The sequence below is a fragment of the Branchiostoma lanceolatum genome, chromosome 1, assembly GCF_035083965.1.
Source record: "Branchiostoma lanceolatum isolate klBraLanc5 chromosome 1, klBraLanc5.hap2, whole genome shotgun sequence".
In the NCBI taxonomy this organism is placed as follows: domain Eukaryota; kingdom Metazoa; phylum Chordata; class Leptocardii; order Amphioxiformes; family Branchiostomatidae; genus Branchiostoma; species Branchiostoma lanceolatum.
Genome location: NC_089722.1, coordinates 14,441,656 through 14,468,265, shown reverse-complemented (window position 1 = coordinate 14,468,265; position 26,610 = coordinate 14,441,656). Strand labels below are relative to the sequence as shown.

General features: G+C 41.7%; 2 protein-coding genes across 2 annotated transcripts in view; both read right to left on the bottom strand.

Moving 5' to 3' along the window:
* Positions 1-10,411, bottom strand: part of LOC136436577 (glutamate receptor ionotropic, kainate 2-like) — a 35,282-nt gene extending 24,871 nt beyond the window's left edge. Inside the window, exons 1-7 of the mRNA XM_066430645.1 lie at positions 10,282-10,411; positions 9,399-9,485; positions 8,369-8,557; positions 3,280-3,388; positions 2,698-2,840; positions 1,296-1,477; positions 636-689 (exon numbers count right to left, since the gene is read on the bottom strand). Coding sequence (XP_066286742.1) covers positions 636-689; positions 1,296-1,477; positions 2,698-2,840; positions 3,280-3,388; positions 8,369-8,557; positions 9,399-9,480 — 759 coding nt within the window. The 5' untranslated portion in view covers positions 9,481-9,485; positions 10,282-10,411. The remainder of the gene's footprint in view (positions 1-635; positions 690-1,295; positions 1,478-2,697; positions 2,841-3,279; positions 3,389-8,368; positions 8,558-9,398; positions 9,486-10,281) is intronic.
* Positions 10,412-12,034: 1,623 nt separating this feature from the next.
* Positions 12,035-26,606, bottom strand: LOC136436558 (glutamate receptor ionotropic, kainate 2-like). The gene is made up of 17 exons (XM_066430621.1): positions 26,479-26,606; positions 25,335-25,412; positions 23,899-24,090; positions 23,099-23,204; positions 22,486-22,649; positions 21,352-21,539; positions 20,988-21,041; positions 20,360-20,587; positions 19,661-19,756; positions 19,133-19,243; positions 18,440-18,625; positions 17,831-17,953; positions 17,060-17,310; positions 16,299-16,560; positions 15,510-15,772; positions 14,055-14,283; positions 12,035-13,617 (listed from the first exon to the last, which is right to left on the bottom strand). Exons 2-17 carry the CDS (start codon positions 25,405-25,407, stop codon positions 13,069-13,071), a joined length of 3,075 nt encoding a protein of 1,024 aa, XP_066286718.1. The 5' UTR covers positions 25,408-25,412; positions 26,479-26,606; the 3' UTR covers positions 12,035-13,068.
* Between the last annotated feature and the right edge of the window lie 4 nt (positions 26,607-26,610).

Here is a 26,610-nt window from a genome sequence, read left to right as displayed (position 1 = left end):
TTATTTTGACCTCTGACCTCTCAACAATATTCGTTTGCTTTTGTTTGATGATTTCAGTGGTATTGTTTGACATATTGATTTGTTCTGTATTTATTCCTATGTTTAATCATTATTTAATGTTATGACCTTTATTTATTATCTGTAATGTAAGGGCTCCCTTGGAAATCAGTTAATTGAAGGGACCACCCTAAAGATCAATAAAACTAGATGTACACGTACATTGTACATGTACATCAATGGTCGGTTCTCAGTAGCATCCAAACATCCAACATAAAAAATCCTTATCCGTAGAGTAAGCATCGTCCAAATAAGTAACAGATCGTATCTGCCCTTGGTGCTGAACAATGTCAGAAATATACACAACAAATCCCATCTTTTGTAGTTAGATATATAGCATTGTTGAAGACAATGCTAGTCTAGAATGTAGCTATCAACTGACTTACGTTTTCTAGTCAAACATTCCACGTGACAATATATGGATATAACTTTTAACATTTAACAAAACTTGACTTTTGAGACAATCCCTCCAATTGAGGCCAATGGAAAGTTTTTTAAAAATTCTATTAATGTGAATGGAGTGGCAAGGAATACAATATAATATTTTAATCTCATAAGAAACATGACTACACACATACCGGATGTGACACCATCCAGTGGTAGTACTGATTCACCATGTCCAGCTCAGCGGCCTAAAAGCAAAACATTATGTAAAGCAAACTTTAATATTTGACACACACACACATATGATAGCACTCAATTACACATCACTGATATTGGCCTTAATGACTAAAAATAGCAATAGAGCAGGACCTATATGTTACAGGTAGCCATACCAAAGACACAGCTTTGTAAATCAGATAATTGCATTGCAGCGTGTTGAACTAGTTGGTTGAAACAAACTCGGGCATTTTCTAAAAGGCAAAATCACATGTAATGGAAGAAAAAACAAAGGAGCAAAAAGGAAACAAACAAGGAAATAAGGAGGATCACGATTCTACGCACGCATGCGCAGCGAAATGCATCGTGGGTAATATGTCCAATGTGAAGTCCCATGACTCGTTAACAGTTCTTGTCTTGACCATCGATTTCCACAACAATGTCTAGACGCGTTTTGTTTATCTCTCAGGGGCCTTCACCTTTGACATATTACCCACAATACATTTAGGCACATTCGTACGTAGAATCGTGAACCTTCTTATATTTTCTTTATTCACTTTTATTCATGTATTTTTCTATCTTATGTATTCTGTAGACATGGTGGCTCTCTCTCAGTGATACGACACTTCTTTACCCACCTTACTTATTACCGTCTTGACCAAGTCGAGCTCGGAGTGCAAGATGATTTTCCGGATTCCGGAGGCTCGGACCTGTAACAGCGTGTTTATGACGTCACCGTTACGGCTGGGTAGAATGTACACGCCCATCGGGACACGGTCGTCTGTGTTCTGCGCTAGGACGTGTTCCACGCCCTCCATGTCTGTCAGAAAAAAATGCGGCATGGTTTTGGTTTATTTGTTCCTCCAGGATATTACGGTTTATATTGTTTTCTGGGAGTAGAGCCCCGACACAAAATAACTCACAACACACGCCTCAGATCACAGGGTGGACTACAACTGCCCAAAGCTCATCTACAGTACAAAAAGAAATCACTCTCCTGTACCGGTGTAGCTCTATGAAATTTTCTTCCAACTAGACTGAAAACGGCCGTTCCTGTCTCTTCATTTAAGCGTCTTTTTGTTTTAAGAATCATTGATATACAAATACCATTATCTACATCGTTTACTTCATTTGTTACATTTATTTGGCTTGTTTTATGTACGTGATTAGTTTGTCATAGTGTCTTACTTCGCACTTTTATCACTATTGTACTCAAGTTCGTTTGTACCTTTTATATTTTGTTACTTCAGCATGCTTTGTTTATGTATGCCTGCCGGGCACATTGAAAACCGCCCTTGTGGCGATATGTTTGACCCTGGATAAATAAATAAAAATGAAATCAGATGAAACGTAACATTACAATAAGGCATCAACACGAGAGAAGAGGTCGACTGGAATAAAGCAACCTTCATATATAAGTAGAAATCGTAAATAACTTATGATGCAAGTAAATCAAAATTACTTAGTATAGTAGTAGTGTTTTCCCATCGACAACGCTAAAAGTAAATAAATTCATCAATAATATTTCATACTTTATGATAAAGAATAGGTTTAGAAAAACCTCGTTTAAGTAAAGGCAGAGAGAGATATGCAGGCTAAATAAGTGATAACTGAACTATAGAATTGCTAATGAATGTTCCTTCTTTGCACACACATACCTGTCCTTGGTGCTGAATGCCACCCACACACATGTAAACACACTTGTATGATAACTTCTGTTGACTGTTCGTCTCTTCTTCCACCTACCCACCCAAAAAGAGCTAGCAAATTTTTTTCCCTTACCGTATCGGAATTGTTAATTTCAATGAAGCGATCTTAGATTACGGTTTCCTTGCATAGGCGGAGCGAAGTATATTTATTGTCATGGAAAAATATAATAATGATACTGTGTTCTTCTGAAACGACGTTTATAATCCTTTCGCTTTCGTAATTTTCATATTTCGTCTTTTTCATGATTTTTGGGTATAGATAATAACAAGTATAGATTGGCTTCGCCCCTGAATTGTGGCAAAACAAGTTGGGAAACGTTGTTGCTCTTACCATAGATTCCATCGTGGATCACGGCTACGGCCTGCCATTTGTACGCACGCGTAATGGTGCTCACCATGACGTGGGTCCTCTCGTTCCCAGGGAGCATGTAATAGTTGTATTCACTACGGGACACGCGCCGGTGGATGTAAAACCTGGAATATCGACCAGAATAAATGAAAAAGCACATTACATATACGACAAGGAATGAAATACTTTCAGGAATACAGCAAATATGATAGGCAGTGATATTTTCATCAATTCCATGTTGCCATAAATTACTAAATGATGCTAAATTGGTGAAAAACTGTGCTACAGAAAACCTGATTGAAGGATCATTTCTTTATTAATAAAATCGATGAATTATCGATCAAACTCTCAGTCGATAAATGCAGATTTATTGAGAATATGTTTCAGACCTACACTGTATTTGATATCAATTCATTTTGCGATATGATATTCATATGGACTCAAAAATACACCGTCGAGGGACACATAGTGACTGTACTTAACTGCATGAAAGGCAATGGAAAGGCATTTTCAATTTGACGCTGAAAATTAAAGTTTACCTTACATCTATGAAGGTTTACCTACCTCGGAATCGGATCATTCGTGACGTAAGCAAAGACATCGTCCAGTCGTTTGTCATGTTCGTCATCGCCCACCAGAAACAGGGCGCAGACACCTTGCGATAGGCTCTTAGCTGAACAAAATACACAAAAATTAGGCCTTCAATAGAGCTCAACAAACAAACAAACAAACAAACAAACAGACAAACATCAGCATGGCCTTTACGACGTATGTCAATCTCAAGTTTATTAATTCTGTTATCGATAATCCTTTTCAAAGAATTGGACCCCATGGTAACGTTGCCCAATGTTAAGTCACCAAGTTCCTGCAGTTTTACAGAATGTTCACAGGTGGCGCGCTTGTAACGTGTTTCTGCCAGCATCCCAAAAACGTTAAGCTGTCGATGCGATACTAATATAATTGTACACTTAGTGATCATCCAAACGGATTTGGGCCACTTGTGGTAATTTCATCAATAAAGTGAAACTTGATAGCCTCCAGCCATTAGCTAATAAAGCCATGGGTATTACTTATTTGGCGCTCTTCCAATCCTTAAAGAGCTTCTTGAGACAAATTGAATCCCTTGGGAAGTTGGGCGACCAACTGGAATAACTTTTCGGTCCACACTTTTTCCGGTTTATCTATCTGTTAAAAGCTGTCATTGCACATTCCTTTTTTTATTATTTAATGTTTATGAATATATGAATATGTACGTGTATATATATGAAAGAAAGTTGGATACCAATGTTCTTTGTACACAAAACTGTTTTTACCTAGCCGACGTTTTTGCAATCGTCTTTCAACTTCCTATGGGAAATACTGGCTGGTTCTATGTTGTGTTAGCCGGGAAACCATACCATCGGGGGCTCCCCGATATCTCTACGGCACTAGGAGTCATGCCCGCCCGCCCGGCCGACAGCTTAACCCGCTCGGGTTGTGGGTTTACGGCCTTTGATTTAAGCGGAACTGTCTATGGGGTTTAAAGTCGGAGTGCTAACCTCCTAGTGGTATTCCCCGGGCAACGGCTGCTGCAATGACGCTGGGTTGCGATACCACCGGGGGTGGGGAGGAGAACTCGCAGGTCTACCTGTAGCGCTCCCCTCGCCCCTGGCAGGTTCAACCATGGTGGGACGGTTCCCAGGGGAGCTGCAGCTGGCCAATAGCACCCGCAACCTTTCCATCTACCGCTCTTCCTTATTGGAGCGTGACACAAAATAGATAGGGTTGGTCGAAGGGTCAGCACCCCCTCACCACAAAAACTTGAAAACCGCTAGCGAAGCACGGACTAGAAACTCTATTTACCCGGACCTGGGAGTAGATGGTCCTCCGGACGGAGGACACATGACACCGAGTAGTGAAAGCCAGACAAACTTGGAAGCTACTAGGCCGACAACCATCATATCGACCAGGACCAATACCATGTTGGGCACATGGAACGTTCGAACTATGTACGAGGCAGGTAAAACAGCACAGGTAGCAGCAGAGATGAGAAACTACAAGCTTGAGGTACTTGGAATCAGTGAGACAAGGTGGACAGGCTCGGGACAGTTAAAGCTAAACACGGGGGAACTACTGCTATACTCAGGTCATGAAGAGGAAAATGCCCACCACACACAAGGAGTGGCCTTAATGTTGTCCAAGACAGCCCAGAAAGCCCTCATTGGCTGGGAGGCCCACGGACCGAGGATCCTAACTGCAAGCTTCAGTACGGAGAGAAAGAGGATTAACATGGACATCATCCAATGCTACGCTCCAACAAACGACAGTGAGGAAGAGGCCAAAGAGGAGTTCTACAACAGACTGCTGACAATCATCCAGAACAGGCCAAGGCGTAACATTGTCATCACCATGGGGGACTTAAATGCCAAGATAGGAAGTAACAACCAGGGCTACGAGCAGATCATGGGGAAACACGGTCTAGGTGTAATGAATGACAATGGGGAGAGGTTTGCTAACATGTGCGCTGCAAGCAACCTAGTCATTGGCGGGAGCATGTTCCAACACAAAAGGATACATAAAGCCACTTGGACGTCACCAGACATGTTCACAGAAAACCAGATTGACCATATATGTATAGGGAGAAAGTTCAGACGATCCCTCCAAGACGTAAGGGTCAAGCGTGGAGCCGACGTCTCTTCAGACCACCATCTATTGACCACAACCCTAAGGCTGAAACTTAGGAAAAACTGGACAGGTGACACTAGGCAGAACCGCAAAAGGTACAACACCTCAGTCCTGAAGGAGGCAGAAAGACTGGAAGAATTCAGGATCACACTGCACAACAGGTTCCAGGCCCTGCAAGACCTAGAAACCACTGTAGAAGACTCCACTGAAGACCCCATAGAGGAGAAGTGGCAGGGGATTAAGGAAGCATTAACAACCACATGCCAGGAAGTACTGGGCACAAACAGGCAAAGGAACAAGGAGTGGATCTCAGCGGAGACTCTGGAAAAAGTGGCGGAGAGGAAAAAGAAGAAAACAGCAATTAACAACAGCCGCACGAGAACAGAAAAAGCCAAAGCACACGAGGAATATGCAAAAGCACACAGGGCAGTAAAGAGGCACATAAGAGCAGACAAGAAGAACCACATGGAGTCACTGGCAGTAGAAGCAGAGGACGCAGTCCGCCATGGCAACATGAGGGAGCTGTACGCTACCATTAAGAAACTCTCTGGTAAATACACCGAGTCAGACAGACCAGTGAAGGACAGCGATGGGAATGTCATCCCAGACATGGAAGGTCAGAAGCAGAGATGGGCAGAGTACTTTGAAAACCTACTGAACAGACCAGCCCCAAGGGAAACGGCAGATATCCACCAAGCTGATAGTGACCTGGGAATTGAATGTGGCCCGCCATCCAAAGAAGAGATCCGGAGAGCTGTGATGCAGCTTAAGAACGGGAAGGCGACAGGCCCAGACAATATACCTGCAGAGGCGCTGAAGGCAGACGTGGAGACTAGTGTGGATATGTTCTACCCACTGTTCCAGAACATATGGGAGAAGGAAGAAATCCCACAAGAGTGGAAAGAGGGGTACATCATCAAACTACCAAAAAAGGGTGACCTTAGCTCCTGTGCCAACTACAGGGGAATCACACTCCTCTCAGTACCAAGCAAGGTCTTCAACAGAGTCCTCCTGAACAGGATGAGAGATGCCGTGGACCCACACCTCAGGGACCAACAGGCTGGTTTCCGGAAAAATAGATCTTGCACGGACCAGATCACCACACTCAGAATCATCCTGGAGCAGTACATAGAATGGAACTCACCTCTCTACATCAACTTTATTGATTATGAGAAAGCTTTCGACAGTCTGGACAGACCGGCACTATGGAAACTACTGCGGCACTATGTCATACCTGTAAAGATCACCAACCTTATCAAGAACTCCTATGAAGGGATGACGTGCAGGGTAATCCACGGCCAACAACTCACAGATGCCTTTCATGTGCGGACGGGGGTGAGGCAAGGATGCCTGCTGTCCCCATTCCTGTTTCTCTTGGCCATCGACTGGTGTCTGAAGACGTCCACTGATGGCAGGGAAAATGGCATCAAATGGTCAGCTGGGAAATGGTTGGACGACCTGGATTTTGCAGACGACCTGGCCCTTTTGGCCCATAAACAGCAACAGATGCAAGAGAAAACATCTACAATTGACACAAACTCTGCCTGCCTGGGCCTCAAGATCCACAGGGGAAAGACAAAGATCCTGAAAGTCAACACAGACTGCAGTACCCCCATTACTCTTGCAGGAGAACCACTAGAAGAAGTAGCCAAGTTCACATACCTAGGTAGTGTCATTGACAAACAGGGTGGAACAGATGCAGATGTGAAGGCACGGATAGGAAAAGCAAGATCAGCATTCCAGCAGCTGGACAAAGTCTGGAGATCATCAGAACTGACCTCCAGTACCAAGATCCGGATGTTCAACACCATGGTCAAACCCATTCTACTGTATGGTGCAGAGACCTGGCGAACGACAACCAGCACAACAAAGAAGATTCAAGCCTTCATAAATACCTGCCTCAGGAAGATTCTCAAAATCTACTGGCCCAGTACCATCAGAAATGAAGACCTATGGCAACGCACCGGGCAGGGACCAGTGGCAACCGACATCCTGCACAAGAGATGGACCTGGATTGGACATACACTGCGGAAGCCTGCATCGAGTACCACGAGGGAGGCCTTCACATGGAACCCCCCAGGGAAGCGGAAGAGGGGGAGGCCAAGGAACACATGGAGGAGGGACCTAGTGGCTGATGTGAAGGCATCCGGACATACATGGGAGCAGCTGATAGAGAGAGCCCAGGACCGCAAAGGATGGAGGCATCTCGTCCGTGGCCTATGCCCAAGGATGGGCGACAGGCCCAAGTAAGTAAGTAAGTCTATGGCAACGTAGGAAAGGCTGCGAAATTCTATAGGGCAGTAAAAGGCTGACAGAAAAGGCCCAATCATAAGCAGACTGGGCCCGGTAAAACATCCCTAAGCCGACTCCTAGAGATTGGGACCAGGCTAATGTTATGTACTTGTGTACATTTGACTGTAAGCATTAGCTATCTATAGCTAGCGAGGATGTGCTTGGTGGCAACAACTTCCACTCTACGTTAGCTTTACGAATCTTTAAACACTTCAGTTCTTGGTTGATAGCTCTGGTACTTGAAGACGTTCTTGTTCTTTCTGAACTGATACATAGTTGTCGGTACGTCCAACTGTTTATTAGTAATTTTGTACATCATGCATAGTCTGGACATAAGAGTGAGTATGAAAGTGCATCTGAGTTGGTAAAATACATAATCACAAATAAACTTGTTCTCCAACTCAAAAATTTCATCGGAATTTTCGACCGAATCACTCGGTCTTCATGAGCTATCTAATCCAAGTGCAGTATACCAGGACGGGGGACGGTACCAACTTCCAACGACCTTTGATCCAGTGCTGACGTAACACGTGTGAAATCACGTGTCAACAGCACTTGGGTTAGATAGCCAATGAAGACCGAGTCTTTCGGTCGAAAATTCCGGTAAGATTTCTTATTTGGAGAACGGTTTATTTCCCATTATGTATTTTACCATAATAACAATTAATTTCTAATCATATTACCAACAAATGTGTACCTTTCTCTGCCATCTGTGCGCGCGTCTCTCCGCCCACTATCTGACTGGTGACCATCTGCAGCGCCACGCCAACGTCACGGTTCGCGTCGTTGGCGGCTTCCACCGCCGTCTTCGCCGCCAGAAGGTTCTGAGCACACTTGGAGGTTCTGGAAGTCGACTGGCAACTTCCGCCGGGGGCAAGCAGCACGCCTTAAAAACGAAGAATGGATGAATGGTTGGATGAATCAACGAATTAGTAAATGAGTGAGTGATTGAGTGAGTGAGTGAGTGATTGAGTGAGTGAGTGAGTGAGTGAGTGAGTGAGTGAGTGAGTGAGTGAGTGAGTGAGTGAGTGAGTGAGTGAGTGAGTGAGTGAGTGAGTGAGTGATAAAAATGTGTGGGTGAATGACTGGATCATTAATGAGTGTGTGAGAGAGATGATGAAAAACGAGTGAGAAAGTGAGTGATGGAAAAATGAGTGTGTGAGCGTGAGTGTGTGAGTCAATGATGAAAAATAAGTGAGTGAGTGATCAAGTGAATGAGTGAGTTGACAAATTGAGTGTTTGACAAAATTTCAACTTTTTTTGTCACACGTATACCTGACGCTCAAAACGAGGTATACATTCCAAGAACTAGTGGCGGAAGAAAGGGTTGAAAGAGGATCTACAACACTCCCATGAATAATGTACGAGCAACATTTTTCACAGAGTACCTTGTTTGGTGCATTAGCTCAAGGTTGCACTAAGTACTAATGAAGGCCTGCACACTGTTATCTCACCCCCTCGAGACGCGTGAACCCCCGTGGCAACTTGGTGGAAGAAGTATGGTAAATGTACGAAATAATTCTGATCTTTCTCATCACAAATAGAAGGGGACTGCAGTTCGCATTTCAAACACATTTTAAGTAAACTACGTCGATGAAGATTAGACATTCAAGTAATAAGATACGCCAAACAGCAGATAGCCAACCGACTGGATATCAAGTTGCTTTTAAAAGAATGTGTGTCATTTATTGTGTGTCTATCAGAATAGGAGAAGAAAAGGCACCCACCGATTCTAACAGACTCCGACTTGACGAGAGCTGTTGTTCCCGATAAGATGGCGAGGAGGAAGACTGTTCTCAGTCCTGCCATGATGTCTAAACAAAACACAGTGTATAAATAGATGCCAGATTGCAGGGTAGACCTTTTCTATCGCCACGCCCACTTGCCCCCAGACATCACTTAGTTCCCCTCTTCTTTCAGCAAGCCGTACAAGCACAGAGCCTAGGTTTACTCGTCCATATTCATGCATTGTTGTAATAATTATTTTATTTAAATTATTTTATTTGCAAGTTCTTGCCCGAGGGCTTATTGCAACATGAAACAATGCATAGAAAGGGTATACTGTACAGATAGTGCGAGTTAACAATGTTGACAAGTAGAACACATGGCTATTCTAAGAACTACTACGGAACACAATCTAAGCTTTTTGGGTTCGACTTCTATAATATACGTCACCATGTGGAGTACAGTGGTCTATAGGTTTATGAGGCAAAATGTTACACGATTTCAAGACGTTTGTCGTTTGTTCTTAGCGTCTCCCTGCTTTTCAATCTTAGAAAGAACGAATGTTCGTCTAATATATATGCTGTATCTTTATCTTTATTCGAAATTGCAACAATACAATACACAGTGGAACGCCAGGCAGACAAGCTATTCACCCGACATAGAGAAATCCTCAAAATTGTATATATATATATGGCCTCCGTCGGTCAGTTTTGACCATGGTAAAATGTAGTTGTCCTGATAATCGTAAACACACAAAAATAGCTTCCATTCAATAGAAAATCGTAATCATTTCACCTAGTACAAATATCTAAGCAATGGTATATAAAATCAACTAGATGCCGATCATATTGTTCATGTCTATTATAAGGAAACAATCGTTTTTACCTGAAACCTGGATGTGGTCTCTTTCAGTTCTCCGTCCCTCGCCCGTTGAGTTTCCGAAGACAACCGATTAACCCTACGATGAGAGAAACTGTACATTACCACATTACAGGACCTAACCCACGGCAAGCCGGAAGCCAAATCCCCGGCCCTCCATCATCTAATTATCGCCATTATCAGATCGATAAAGTGCTCTTATCGCATATTAATTAGATGAGGTTAATTGCCTCATCAAAGATGGATGATATTGAATTATTTTGGGCCATTAAGCCGAAGTGCACTGGTGGGTGACAACAGAGAATTGAAATAAAGTAGTTTCTTGGAAAGACGTTTTTGATAATTCAATAAACCAATTGAAGAGATCTGCAGGGAAAGTTACTTAGATCATCTGATGAGCTTCAAGACAAGACAAGATGTTGTAAAAGACTGTTTCACGGTTGTACCAGGTTTAGGGCCCATTGTTTTGGTTTAAATGAATTTTGCGGGGGGGGAGATGTTTTCTGCTTTGACCCACCGTTGAGCAGTATAGTTATCAAACTAAAGAAATTACTTCTTCGGTCGCAAACTTAACCTAAACCCCCAAAATGTTAATACCCAACTCATGCGGGCTTGTTTATACGCACAAGTGTGGCAGGGACTTTTTGAAAAAAAAAAACTAATTTTGGCTTCTCTGGCCTCTTGTGATTACGTTGCGACCTCGCTGCGACCAAAATTAAATTTTTGTAACCCTTCATTTCATAATGGGAATATCAAGCAAAATGTAAAATATAACTGAAAAGACAACAAAATAGATAAATCTTTAAAAAATTGGTTTTTATCCACGAAATTCGTTGAGCTTGCTGACAAGCTCTTGGTCGCAGCGAGATCGTAGCGAGGTTGCCGCCCTAGTGAAATGGGGTGTTACAAAGTTTTGTGCTTGTGGACCACGCATTTTTCAATAACGTTACGTCTAACGTCTTTGCCACAGATCTACATGTATAGAAAAACGGGTTCTTTTATAACTTAATTTTGATCACTTCTGACATAGATATATATATGTTAGGATTGGTGATAACTACCTTTGATAGAAATAATAAATCAAGCTATCTGATGGCCATTAGTTAGCGTGCGTAGTTAGCGATCTTGCCTCTGGAACTAGAAGCCCCGGGTTCGATCCCGGCTGTGTCGCTCACCCAACATGCACGCTACCGGAAAGGGTTGCAGTCCTTAGGACAGGACGTTAAGCCGTGGTCCACTGTTCATTGTGCTTGTCGAAAAAAGCTAGGGGAAATTCCCCGGTACAGTGAACCTATAGATACTGTACATAGCGTCTGTCTTCTCTGTCACGACCAGTGGAAGATTAGCTCATCTGTTCATTGAGTTCATTTGAGCTAAACTGGTTCGAGATCACTTTCGTTTTGCTTACCATTTTTGGTCCATATTCAGAAGACGCTTACAAAATCGAATCGAAAATTTGATTTGAAAAAAGATCATAATATTCCATTGCTGTTGCTAAGTATCAATACGTATGGCATTTCCTACACACATAATATGCATCGTATATTGTTAATGAAGAATTTCCATGCTGATAAACGGTAAATGCTCAGGATGTAGCAACCCCCAAAGATGCATCTGCCAGTATACACATCAATCATGTGCGCCACATCGGGAGTAATCTTATTCCCAAGCCACTTCCTGTGTTTTCCGTACTTCCGATTGTCTCTACATCTTCAGCAAAACATGTCAACAACAACTATACAGACGACAAGCACCAAAACATATTTCAGTGACGTTTTATTTCACAATGACATACATACATAACCGTTTAGGTCTTGCATGGACTTTTGGGAGGAATTCAAAGGTGCCCGAAGCAATTTCAGAACGCTGTAAGTCGAATTTTCAAATTCAAATTTTAAGCCCTTTCTATACGTAGTAAGTTTGAATGACGCTATTCCATTCTATATGGACCTTCATGAAGCAAAGACTCGATGTCGTTGTGTACATGTGGTGTATAACTCATTGCAAATCTGGACGACAATTTTTGGTGGTCCAAACATATAAAGGACTCCTCGTCGGACTTGTTTCTCATTTTAAACGCCCAAAATATAAAATCATGATAGAAATGTGCTAATATGAGAAAGTAAATGTTAATATGTTTAATGTTTAAAAGAGCTAATAGAGTTCCATACAGGTTGCCATATCAAAGAATATTTCCAGTTTTAACTGTCTGAAATTGCTTTGAGCTTCTTTAAGTAGAGCGTATTTGCAGTCATAATATTCCATTATATCATATCTTATTGCAATAATGTAAGTCCCGCAGCGATTAACCTACATACATGGCTTAGTCTCTTTGTTTGTATGTACTTGTAATTCTTTCTGCATGCCATTCTTTGTGTCTCATACAAATGGTACCATTAGTCATGTAGCACCCATAACTACATGTATTCATACATACAAACATACATACATACATATCGACAGTAGGGATAGCCTTACAAGTGCTATCTAGTCTACATATACACACCGTGTATTTTTCAACGTTTATTCGTCTTGCATAGAATCATGTCAGTTTTTCTTTAAAGCACTTCTGTTACATTATATACATATCATTTGTGGTGGCATGAAAGCCTTTTCGCTGCCTCATTATAAACATAAGCAGGCGATGCTATATATATAGTTTTCCTACGTCTACATAATTGTTCTTCAAGTTGTTTCTCCATTTTGTTCATGCACTAGTATTTAACGCGTGCTCGCATATTTTGGCGGCGCATCAGGGCCGTGGCCAAAAGCATCGTATTAGCTTTGTATGTATCATAGTGCGAACTCTACTGGGGGGTCGGGAGGGGGCCGGATAATGTCCCCGCGTGCACTCCTGTGCACGTTAACGGTGTAGCTTAAGGCCTTTCCCGGAGCGGACATGTCGTCTTCCAGGGGTGGTGACTCGCCGAGGCCGGTGTCGTTAGAACGCGCCCCGTGCATGCCGAAGCCGGCGCTATCGACGTCATCGCCGTCCGCCATATTGGGGTCACCTGAGGTGGCAGCTGGGGGCGATGACGTCATCTGGATCCCGCGGCCATTTTGAGCGGGTTTGTTGGCGAAGTTGTCCATGGGAATGACCGACACAGCCATTCTGTCCCGAGGGAGTGTTCCGCGGTACGGAAGCGGCCCACGCGGGGCGCTGGGATTGATGAACGGGGGGCTGTTGCGGTCTAGAAAGGGGCTTCCGGTCGTACCCTTCTGGGGTCGAAGGGCCTCAACGGAAGACTTGCTGGGTTTTCTGAACAGGGAAGACAGCCGTCGGAAGGCAATGGACGCAGAAGATCTTCGGCCGGGTTTTTGGTCTGGCGTTTTCTGTGGGTTCTGAAAGAAAACGATAAAGATGAAATATGTTAAAGTTTATCGCTATGATCATATGAAGGAGACAGAAAAGTATAAAACATTTCCAAAACAGAAAATCATCAATCATATACTTCGATGCCTTGACGAGCAAAGAAATGGTATCAAGAATATATATAAGACCCCCTCAAACATTAGTCAACAAATCCTACAGCCAGGAGTTTGCTACCCCCAGATCCCGGGGAAGACCACCTAAGCGATGGAAGGACCAGATTGTAAGTGATATTGGATTAAACATTCTGGTAGCGGAGATATGGCACGAGAAATGGTTTCCTGTATATGTAGGAACCTCGTGGAAAGCAAGGGGGCAGTTACTGGCCTGGACAGGGCAGGCAGGCAGGCAGGAATATATAAATATATATATATATGTCTGAACAAAAGAAACTGTGATGAATACTTACCAGTTTCTCAAACTCTTTGTCCCTCTTGTGGAAGAACCAGAGAAATTCCACCACCGCCACGAAGATGGCCACGCCCATGGCCACGCCCATGCCGCCAAACACGACCGTCAGGTTTTCTGGCGCGATGGCTCTCGTTCCCAGGGGGTCGTCACCGTTACAGTTACAGGAGTCGTACGTCACTGTCATCCACTTGTTCTGAAGTTCCTCCAATACACCTTCTTCCTGGAGTCTTAATAAAAAGGACGGAAGTCTTTAAGGAAACCCAAGGAAAATAATTAGGGCCTGAAAATGGGATTTTGTTTTAGTCATTTCTATACATGATTAGTTCAAACAACACTATCACAGTGTATAGCGACTTCCATCATGCAAAAATACGACGTCGTTGTAAAAATCGTCGCCGGGGTTTCTGTAGGCTCGCGAAACTAAGGGAATCATCCTACGACACGTTTTGTGCGGTTTTAAAATGCTCAAAGTATGAAGTCATTACTTAAATGTGCTAAATAGTGTTAGTAAATGTCACTACCATAAAGATGTCAGTTTTTTTTCTATTTCCATATTTTGGGCCCTGATATTAATTTGGTTGCCTTTAAGGTTAGTTTTGTTATCAAGAAAACGTTCAGCCGTAATGAATAAGGTTTAGAATGAAAGTTCATCTACATTGACCAATGACATTAAAAATGAAATACTAACATTTCCAAAACCAACACTGAAATGAATTGGAACTTGGTAAAAAGAATTCGGCTGGTTTATATGGACATGTAGTTGAGACATTATGTAAATAGATAAATGTCACCTAGGGAGGTGCGTAATGTTGGAATGATATTAACTCTTTAGTGACATCATGACATGAAACATTTTTGTTAAACTTTTTATAATTCGTACATCTACTACACCGTCACAATATCTTATTATCGGTAAAAAGAGAAATATAATTTGAGTTTTTAGAAAATAATTGATTGATTCGAAAAGGATTAGGGCGTAAATAGTTGGTACTCTACATGATGCGTTGTATCCACTTAGTCTAATCGAAAATAGATATCAAATCAAGTTACCAATGCTAAGCTAATTCAGAAAATCAATCCAAATGGAAATAGAGACATGCTTCCAAGAAAGAAGATATTGACTGTTGTAATGTGATATTTCTATCACAATGACAAAGACAGTAGTCCCATAGCCTTTTTAGACCGTAGGGGGTAGTGGGTTGTATTCCGAAGTGTCTAGGGCATAATGTTGGAAAGTGAAGCCAAACTGTCTTTCCACCGCCTCTTTTCCTTCCCAACCAAAGTCAAGTACCCATTTTTACACCTGGGCGGTTCGAGAAAAGTCGTGTAAAGTACATTTCCAAAGGGCACAGCATCGGTGGGGTTTGAACCGAGTACCTCTGGGTTTCTGGGCAAAACACCCTAACCGTTGTGCCAACAAGACGCCATACGGACATAAAATGACGAGTGTTACCGTAATATCTCCTCGGTGAACTCATTGTGGAAGATGGAGCCCTTCGGGAAGGCCAGGCCCAGTCCGTACGGGAAGAAGTAGTTTCCCGCCGTCTCCAGTTGACACTGGTCCTGGGCGAAGAACTGGATCTTGGAGTGAGTGATGAATGAGTACGGTTTCCACTGGGTCTGGGAGTAGGTGCCCGGGACGCTGAGGAACACTCCCTTCTGTACCTTCTCTACTCCCGTGTTGTCGGTAGGGACCACCACGTCTACCCGGTTGTCCTTGAAGAAATATCCGTATGATTACAAAAGAATTTTGTCGCGAATCTTACAGATAGCCGTTTTGAGGCCGTAGGGACACAGGGTTGTTATCCACTGTGCCTAGGACACGGTATTGAAAGGTAGAGCCTATGCCTCTCCTTCCACCGCCTTTTACCTCCCCAAATGAAGTCAGGCACTTTTGTTTACATTTGGGTGGAGTGCAAAATTCGCATTAAGTGCCTTTCCCAGAAGCTAGGACACAATGTCAGCAAGACCAGAAATCGAACCTGTGATCTCCTGATCTCGTGTTTACCAGCCTAGCAACTCGGCAATTAGAGGCCACCTATACTATATAGATGTAAGACTTTTAAAACTCTACCTTCTCTTTTCTACCCTTTCACACAAAAGGTGTACACAGAAAGAAACAGAGGTGGGAGAGATGGAGAGATGGAGAGAGAGAGAGATGGACTGAGTGGTTTATTTGCAAAACTGCTACGACAAATGTTCAAAATATTCGTCTCAAGCTTCTCACGGAGAATCTACTTACATAAATAAAGTCGCGCATCTCCTTAAAGGCTTTAAAGTCCTCGTCTTGAACCTTGTCGAACGTCTCGAAGAAGCTGCCCACCGGAGGAAGGAACTTGTTGATGCCGTAGGCGACGTCTTTGCGGTGGTGAAGGTCCTCCATGCCGTGGATCTGCATGGCGGAGCACGCCACCAGGAGACCCGCGTACGTCGCGATGTAGTACGTCACCAGGGTCACGGCAAACATCAGCCAGCCGGCCGCGACCAGCTTCCCGCCGTACGACCTGGTTTTGTAGAATGAACAGCGGAAATAAATCGTTATTGTTTTATGTAATTTTGTTAGGATATAAGATTGGCTTCCGCCAAGTCTATGGGAGATTTCACTGAGTGTACCTAACACAGTTTATTCGTTCTAACTTATTCATTTATTTGTTCAGAACACACCAAACAATACAAATCACGACCATGCACAGTATGTCTGGAACAGGAGGCATCAAAACCTGTAATTCCACAGCAGTATCTTTGAAAGCCACTAGGGGGCTATCATCGAACCTTACCTTCCTTTTCCCAAACCCTACCAACCTGCCAAATATCGATATCATGATAAGATCCGCCTACAGCTTCTTACCATATACTGTCCACACACACTAAAAACATACAGACAAACGGCACCAAAGACATAGCCTGGTTCTTGTTAAATTTGTGGTTGTGAATAGAGAACTTCGCTATTCAGTCATTCACCAACCTGATGAAATTGTTCACGGGTCGAAATTTCATACATACCTTGGTACCTTCTCCATGCCCTGTAAGACCAGAGCACGGTAGACGAACCACGGGCTGTTCCGGCCACCGTACGGATCGACCAGCTCGTCCCCGTCCTCCTCCCTCCCCTGCCGCCGGTTGTACAGTCCCCACTCGAACGGATCGAACTTGTTGATGCCGTAGAACGCCAGGGTCACGCATGCGTAGACGGCTAGGATGTACAGCCAGGTGAAATTTTGCAGAGGGGTCAGAAGCGTGATGACGTCAACTGCCTGAAAATAAGGTAAGACAAGATGAGGGAGATGTTTCAAACAGCAAACTTCACCATTCAATAAAAGAAACACTTGTCACAATTTCTAACCTATCTCTAAGCTAACTCTATCAAAAGAACGAGAACAAAGCAGAGGAGAAGCGGGGGATTATTGATATGTTTCTAGCCTGGTAGCCATTTCTTTGGGAACATATAGTCGGCGTACCGGTAGCTATCCAGTATCCATAACCCTATACAGTACCTGTAGCACTATATCCAGTACTCATGGATCTATCCAGTACCGATAGCCCTATCCAGTAACAATGGCACTATATATCCAGTACCTGTAGCCTATTATATTCAGCACCCGTAGCTATCCAGTACCTGTAGCCTATTCAGTACCCGTAGCTATCCATTGACCAATAGCCCAATCCAGTACCCATAGCCCTATTCAGTACCCGTAGCCCTATGTAGTACGGATATGTAGTACGGAGAGAAAGTACGGATGGATACCAGGATAAAGAGTTTCAGGAGATGCCAACCTTGGTTTTTGGTTTCTTCCACAGAACGGTGTATCCCAGGTTGAGAACTGAGACCGTGATGTCCACCTGGCTTGAGTAGTTCAGGGGAGTCAGGATCAGTCCCATGTCTTTGGGTTTTGAAGCCTGTAAAATGGACAGAAATGTTAGTCTTCACGAGAGAGAGGGAGCTATGCAGATATTTGTGGTGTTCAGAAAGGTTTGCTGTACATGTATTGATAGTGTTCAGCACCAAGGACAGTTCAACTTGTTTGTGTATTGATAGTGTTCAGAACCAAGGACAGGGATAGTAGGACAGGGATAGTTATATACTATTGATATCGTTCAGCACCAACGACGAGGCTAGTTGTGTACGTATTGTTATTGTTCAGCACTAAGGACATGGCTGGTTGTGTGTGCATTGATGTTGTTCAGCACCAAGGAAATGACCAGTTGTGTACGTATTGTACGTAGAAAGCCAATATTTAACAAAGCATATTCCATAGCCATATACACTTAAGTCATGGTTACCTATTAGCCAACTCAGACCAACTACTGAAACGAAGAGTTAAAATTGCCCTGAGTGTCCTCACAATAAAAGAAATACCCTGGCAAAACTGAAGTAATACTCACCCCCTCCACTAAAGAGGCACCGATTAAGTTCTCCACATTGCCCACGCGTGCGACCGTCAGATCGAACTTGAACTTCAGGTTCGTTGCTATGGTCTTGATGACGTCGATCAGGTAGCCCTCAAACACGTCGTTACCCGTCAGCCCCTTAGCTTTGCTGTTCTCTGTGAAGTTGACAAAGACTCCTTGCTGCAAGAGAACAATACAAATGTATTGACACATCCGTTTGGTGCTGCCGATTTGTCGTTTTGCTGCATCATGCAATACAAATCTGCACTTTAAAATGCAAAGATATCTCTTAGTCGCTACTAGAAATTCAAAGGTAATAGGATGCTTGTAATAGTCTTCCCTGACTTCTAAGACTGGTAATGTTAAAAGTTTGATAGCTCTGGCATGCATCCATGCTGGCCCTGTCCCACCCTACCACCATACCTAAAAGATTAACAGTCATATCTTTGAATACTGTGTATACTTGTATATACTAAGAAGCACGAACTACTCTCCGTCTGAAAAGCATAAAATTCACTCCACCTATCTTTAAGTCCAACTACTATCACATTCTAAGGAATATATTATGATAAAACTTATGTACACATTTTTAAGAAGCGACTTATCATCGATAGTCGTGGTTATTGAAAACTATGAGGTTGTTAGAGCATTTCTTGTTATGACTATGCCAAATTTGTGGAAGCCTACCGTGTAGGTCTCTATGTGAAACATCTTGTGGGCGGCAAACGGAAGTGGACGGTCGTCATAGTACATGTTGTCGGCCAGTCTGGCGCCCTCCGTTGGAGTCCAGTTCCCCACCTGTAGAGAAGAAACGGACAAATGCCTTCGAATGTTGCTTATAACTACGCTTGCATTGTCTACATTGCCTGTGTATAGAGTTTCTATCAAATGATGATAAAGAATGCAGTATTGATAAAGGATACTGTAATTGAAAAACTATGTACATTTGTCTTCACATGTTTTAAGAAGAGGGAAGAGACTCTGTACATATAGATGGAATATAGCATAACTACTCTTTACTTTAGTTATCTAACTCAATGCATTCAACCCATGTTGGGACTAAATATGGAATAACATCATTGTCGTTATATGATATGTTACATGAATAGGTAGTTGGATTACACTCAAGCATAAAAAACATTGAAAATCTAATTTTATGTTTTGGTAAGTAGTTCAGAATAACATATAATGAGAAAACATTCCATATCTCCTTACTGATTGAAGAATGCCATTTTTAAACTCGGAGATATCGATGCTAAACTTCGTTAGGTAGCCGTCAGGACCGAACGCTCTTCCGCCGAACTCCATGCCCTGGGAAAATAACAGTGGACAAGAAAAGTTAATCTTGTCAATCAGCACATTAATTTAAGATAAGCTAGAAACAGCGTTACTTCCACCCCTTTCAACAAGAGGCTGCGACCGCTGACCAAAATTTTGTCAGATCGATCAAGGAATTTCATGGAAAAAGAACATCGTTTTAAACGTTTCGTTTTCTTTTAAATCATAGTTTGAAATAAAGGGTCAAAGAAACTTTAGTCGCTCAAATGTCGTTCAGCAATTGCCATCTAGTGAAAAGTGATCCTTACGCTGATCAGTTCCCGTATGAGAGTGTCCCTGCAGTTGTCTTAGTTTGTGTCTTTTGGAAAGTTCTCTTTTAAATCACACCCATGTATCGTGTATCAAAGCAATGAATGCAAAATTGAAGTTCAAACAAGTCCAATTTTGGTCACTCAAATGACGCTCAACAATCGACGTCTAAAGGGGTCCTTACACTGGTCATTTCCCTTATGAGAGTGTCCCTGCAGTTGTCTTAGTTTGTGTCTTTAGGGACGTTCTCTTTTAAATCGTTCCTATGTATTGTGTATCAAACCAATGAATACAAAATCAAAGTTCAAACAAATCTATGGGCCTTACATCGGTCAGTTCTCGTATGAGAGTGTCCCTGCAGTTGTCTTGGTTCGTGTCCTCGGGAAAGTTCTCGATGCCTTTGATCAGCATGCCGACGGAGTCCACCACCAGTGCCTCGTAGGTTGTGAGCTCCTCGCTCAGGGCCTCCAGCCCCTCGTACCCCCCCGCCAATCGGAACGTGGTGATCCGGGCGTTCGTCCGTCGGTATTGACTGAGGTCTAACTCTGACCGGACCTGAAGAGACATAGATTTGCGTCATGTACTACAGCTCAGCATAGAATACAGTCAACCTGGCCGGATTCAGCAACCACTAAATGGACTGAGAAAAATTGTTGCTGAGGACAGGTGGTTGCTCAGGACAGTCAACCATATAAAAATGGACAGGACTGTTTTAAAGTGGCCTGTGACTGGTTGCCTGCGCCACGTGGTTGTCCAACACGGTTTGACTGTATTTCTAAGCTCTTGGCACATGGCCCTTTTACCTTACACCCATTGAGTCCACCATTCGTTCCCATGTACTTCAAGTCGCGGTTGTGAATATTTGATTATCAGCATTACACTGAATATTTGAACACAAAACAAAATCGTGACTGATTCGTAACTGATAAGAAAAGTTTTAATGAAGCTTACTTACCAGGTTGGTTATCATCCAATGAAAATGAGGGTTCAGCATGACGAGGTGTACTGCCTACAATAGAGGGTACAAATATCAGTTAATCTGGCACAAGGATGACGAACTGGGAGAGTCAATCATAAATCAATGATATTCAACAGGACGACCAACCAGTGCTCTCTACTTGCAATTGAAATCAACAATGACCAAAGGCATCGTCCCAACTAAGCTGATACAAATATGAAGCACTACAAGAAATGCAACAGACAAAAACAGCCAACATATTTAATTGTTTTAGATCATCCTTGCATACGTCAAGGTGTAATTTGTAACATCTAAGATGTAATATGTAGCTGTATATATCAAATCTACTTTGAAGACGTACCTGCTGAAAGACAGAGTCGATGACGTTCACCTCGCTGTGTAGGACGATCTTCTTAATCCCGGACTGCTTAATCTTCAGAAGAACAGCCTCCAAGTCACTGGCACTGGGGTTCTTGGGAATCAGGAACGCTCCGAGTCGGATTCCTCTCTGGGTGACTCGCGCCAGGATTTCCTCCGCTCCTTCTATGTCTGTAGAAATATATCATTTACGTTAGTAGATGTTGTAAAAGTAGAGACAGCTAACCGACATCTTTTACACCGCAGTCGTCCCTCAGTAAGTCACCTCTGGAGCCGCATAGTTCCTGTTTAGAACTCTTTTATTCAGTCTAGTACCACAGTACGTTAGTAAATGTTGTTAATCTGTAAGATTAGAATTAGTGCCCATCCCCTGGAAATAGAAAAATGGAGATACATGAAACTATTTGTGTCGGAGAGGATGTGTAAATATTGCTCTTCAAATGCAGTGGAAGACGAAAGTCTTTTCATCCCTGATTATTCAATTCATGAGGATATAAGAAACAAAACCTTTACCAGCGTGTCCAAAATGGACATGAGCTTTCTAACTATTCTTGACAATGAGAAAAAAATTCTACTATTAAAATCAAAGAACCCAGAAATGGGTAAAGTCGTCTTCCAAAGCATTAAATGTATAAAAAAAAGTCGAACCAGTTTCACCATGTACATTTTGAAATGTAGCATATATACACGTAGTTCTTAAAATCATTGTATATTTTCATCATTTTATGTGTTGCTTGAACTTGCAAATTAGGCAAGTGATCGTTAATTCACATATTTCACTTAAGTACTTCAATAGAAGCACTGGAGATTGGTTTTGATTTCATCTGATTTGATTTACAAACCATAAATAATACCAGGGGTACGTTAGAAAAGAAATCATAACGGCGTGTTCGAACTCTTCCCAATTCCCCATCTAACTTAACAGCTGATACTAAGCTATAGTTAAGTACAACATTTGAAAAGTTAAATGTTAACGATGATAGGTTATAACAATAAACAATTTTTAAATGGTAACTGACATTAATTAAATATATAGATATATGAACATATATTGACTGATATCAGAACGTACCACAGAGCTTGAATCTAGAAGTAAGTTTAAGACAAAATATCTTACCGTAAACGCCATCATACAAGATGGCGACCGTCTTCCAGCCGTAAGCGTCGACAATGTCCGTCATCATAACATTTAGATCCCTCGTGTTGGGTCTCATATAGAAGTTCAGCCCTCTGGTCTCAGCCGGCTGGTTGCCTGGTATCCTATGTGGGTTTATGTAGATTCTACCAAAGAAGAAGAAAATAGTTGTTGACATTTTCAAACCTTTTACACATACAAAGAGGCAACAATTGTTCCAGTCAGAATCATAAATATAGGTATGTCGGAAACTTATAATGCTATTTCATACATGATCTAAATTCATAAAAGTTGGTGGAATACTGTACCAAGGTTTGAAAATAGATCTTTTAATTCGAACACAAAAAATATAACAATTGATTTAGTCAGAATCATAACTATAAGAGGGTCTTACAATGCTATTTCATACATGACATAAATCAATAAAAGTTGCTGGAAAAAAATTTTGCAAACAGATGTTTTAATTTTTACACGAAAATGTTTCAATTGTTGAAGTCAGACATCAGAATCATAGATGTAGGTTGGTCTAAAACTTACAATGCTATTTCATACAGAATCTAAAATCATAAAAGTTGGTGGAAAGCTGTTGGCACACCTTGGTATCCGGATACTTGTGGCGAATGAAAACACGTCTCCCATCCTAGCGTCCTGGTTTCCAAGCAGGATCAGTGCGCAGGCCTTCCGGTTCAAAAGGTTATTTGCTACGAAAGACAAAAAAATAGGTCCGCTTACTCCCAAACATTTTATTATGTCACACTTTTTATTGATATTTTCATAGCTTAAATTAGCCTATTTCCTTATAAAACAAGAAAAGAGTAGAAATTATTATGTTGTTAAGATCCATTATTGTTAATATTCAAATATGAATACTAACGTAATGTTTTTATTATCTCGTATTAGATTTATAGACAATCGTTGAAGTTTTCATTGATTCACTCTGAAGGTTCGTTTTCTATTATTATAATGAAGACTTTACGATAAAGAAGGAAATGTTATTTTCAAATGTATTAAGGGAAAACTCCCATACTGTGAATATCTAAACGCAACGGATAGATTTATATTTTTGTTTCGTCTAGACAACCCTTGTATACGAAACATGATCTGTTCATACATCTACACATGTACAAAGAAACGAGAAGAAGTTGACTACTGGATTAGCTTAGCCTATCACTTTCGTCTACCATGTATGTTTAAACTATGTACTGTATACTGTATAAGTCATCTTACATGTTAGTTAGATTTATGTTAGACGACCTTTATCTAGCCCCTCGGGGACGAATGTACAATGAAGGTCTTCATTCATTCATTATATATAGTAGCATCCTAGCTATTTACATCCTATATTCAATTCCCTGACAATATCATCATTATATAAGACGGCTCTAGCACGCGTACCTGCTTCTACAGCACACATAGAGGTGTCAGCCAGGGTGTGTTCGATCTGGAGTTCGTGTGAGACTCCGGGGATGATAACGCCGAACGTTCTGATGGCGCCGTCCGCAACGTTGCAGTAGTCGGTGTGGTTGGACTTACAGGTCTTAGCATCCACCTCTGTTGTCTGACATTGGTCAGAGACGTGTACAACACCTGAGGAAATTACACGTTATCAGACGTTAGGATTTTATATTCTTGGTCTGAGAGTGTGAAAACTTTTTATAATTGCGAAACATCTTATTTCAAAGAAATGCTCGCCATCAATATTCCGAAAATTCCCGTGGACACATGCCTGTGAAATTTCTAGAATTCTTGCAAACTGCACACAATACTATACCATTAGGCGTCTCCACCCATGCGTCGCCAAAAACAACACACAGTGATCCCGCACTCAAGCAAAACACACTTATTTAAGCGGAATCACTAAACAAATCCTGCATCGACGTATGAGACACTAACAGTACGGGAACAATTCAGTAACCGAGATATTAAAGAAATAATGCTACATATAACAAAAGCAAATATAGCTCAATTATGAAAACGCTTGGTACCTAATGTATGCGATTAGGTTACATATGAAAATAAAGAAGACTTTGTAATGATTACATAACTTCATAGAAAGATTTTGTCTCAAATTAGGACATACATTCAAACCTGTACGAGTGAGCACTTGGCAAATGTGACCGTTTTTGGTGGTTCCTTACAAAAATTTACCCATTGACATTAAGCACTAGGAATTCCATCTATGCTGACTGGTTTTCCACATAGACCAGATTCTATCGGTCCACTGGGTGGTCTAGATCTTCTTGGGCAGTTTTGACTGCACAGTGTCTTCATTGCGTTTAGACAGAATGGAAGAACTATATGTATATGCAAATATGTTATCTACATTCCGACATACAGTTGGGAAACATTGGTAGAGATCTCAATACTACGCAAACGATAACGATACCTTGTTTTTTACTACCTGCAATAGAACATGCACTGAGGTACAAAATGGAAATCCCTTTATTGACTGACAAAGGCAGTGCTAAGTTGATATGACGTTTTGACATCACCCCATACAACATTGTCCGAAATTCTAACATGTATTTGTAATACCAGTGGCCCGAACATTATAAATCCCATTCCAGTGCGAAGCTGATTGAGATATGACCCCCACTCCATACCCAGGAATGTACAACAGCTTGACAGTTAGCACCCGAATGCAAAAGATGCTACACGGATGAAATAGTCCATTAACACATGAAGCTATATTATACGTGTCAATGAGATTTACCAGTTTACACGTTTACAAGAAGCAGAGTATGTTATCTAACAATGCATTCACTCCCATGCCCACCTATACACAAGGCTTGTTCATCACGATAAGTGTTACCTTATATAATCATAATTACCTGCTGTAAATGTCTCGGCGTTGGACGTAGAAGCCAGGAGCAGAAGCAGCAAACCCGTTGACAAAAACTCCATCGTTCCTACGTGTACGTATAAAACAATATTTCTTATTTACTACCAACACAGATGAGCCTCCATGATAATATTTCTTTGTGATATTCCATCCTCAAGTTAAATGTCCTTCTTGTTAAATGTACGCTTATTTCGCTGTTCCTTGGTAATTGTTCAATTCCCTTCTGTAACTCCTTTAATTCTTCCTCCTTTAATCCATAAAATGGAATCCTGTACTGCTTAGAGTTATTTACTAGACGAAGGTGAAGAAAAGGCCTATATCGCAATCGCTTACTTTAATATCTTTCATTTACAAAAATGTATATCCTTCCCTATATCTAAGAAAATTAGTCACACGAAATTGTTTTAATGGTGTAGTTCTATTAGACATACATCTAAGGTAAAACATGCATGGACGTTTTAACTTGCAAGAATCCTGAGAATCCTTAGCACCTTATCTAGTCTGCCATTAACACAATCAAAACGGCATTCCTCAACACATTATTAGATTTCTAATGTCATCTGAGTCAGACCGCTTAATGTGGGGAAGTATGAAACATTGTTCTATATTAGATTACACCAAATCGTGCCACTCCCACGGCGACTACAACCCTTTTACGCGTGATGCGATTTTGCTTCCACAAATTAGGTTATCAATATGGCATTTCCATTCCCATTTGGTGCATAATAAAATCGTCACAATGGGGACCGCTTGCCTAATTGCTCTCAAATCACTTTACGCGAAGGCTGCTTTTTCATTAACCCAATAATCTCATATTTCCCCACAAACTCTAAGTTGCTACACTCAATTGGGCTGATCAGGAAGATACAATGCATAAAATGATCACCGCATTTACCGGCATTTCTTTTTTCTTTACAAATTAGAAATATCAAACATTATGATATAGTGGAGAGCATCAATTTTTTTTAATATACAGGGAAAAAACATATGTATTGATACGTATAATGAATATCGTATTCACTGCAAGGGAAACGTATACTTTGTAAACACATAATTTCCTTTCCATTAACATGCATTAAAAGCGACCAATCAAGAACAAGAATGGTGTAAAGATACAGAAAATGTTGACTTACGTGTAGTCCACTGTTGTCCCAGGGATCGGAAACGATTTTACGGGCGCGCTCTCTTCCCACCACGGCACCAACCCTTCTGAACCAGGCACGGCGGAAACTAACCGGACGCTAGAGCCATTATGAGGAGAACAT

What these genes read in the sequence shown, in the direction of transcription:
- LOC136436558 (XM_066430621.1), bottom strand. Translation starts at nt 25,407, where the DNA reads ATGGAGTTTTTGTCAACGGGTTTGCTGCTTCTGCTCCTGGCTTCTACG. An exon ending in TCATACGAGAACTGACCGAT is followed by an intron (nt 19,757 to 20,359) that starts GTAAGGCCCATA and finishes TTATTTTCCCAG; the next exon opens with GGCATGGAGTTCGGCGGAAG. An exon ending in GTGCCTCTTTAGTGGAGGGG is followed by an intron (nt 17,954 to 18,439) that starts GTGAGTATTACT and finishes TCCATTTTACAG; the next exon opens with GCTTCAAAACCCAAAGACAT.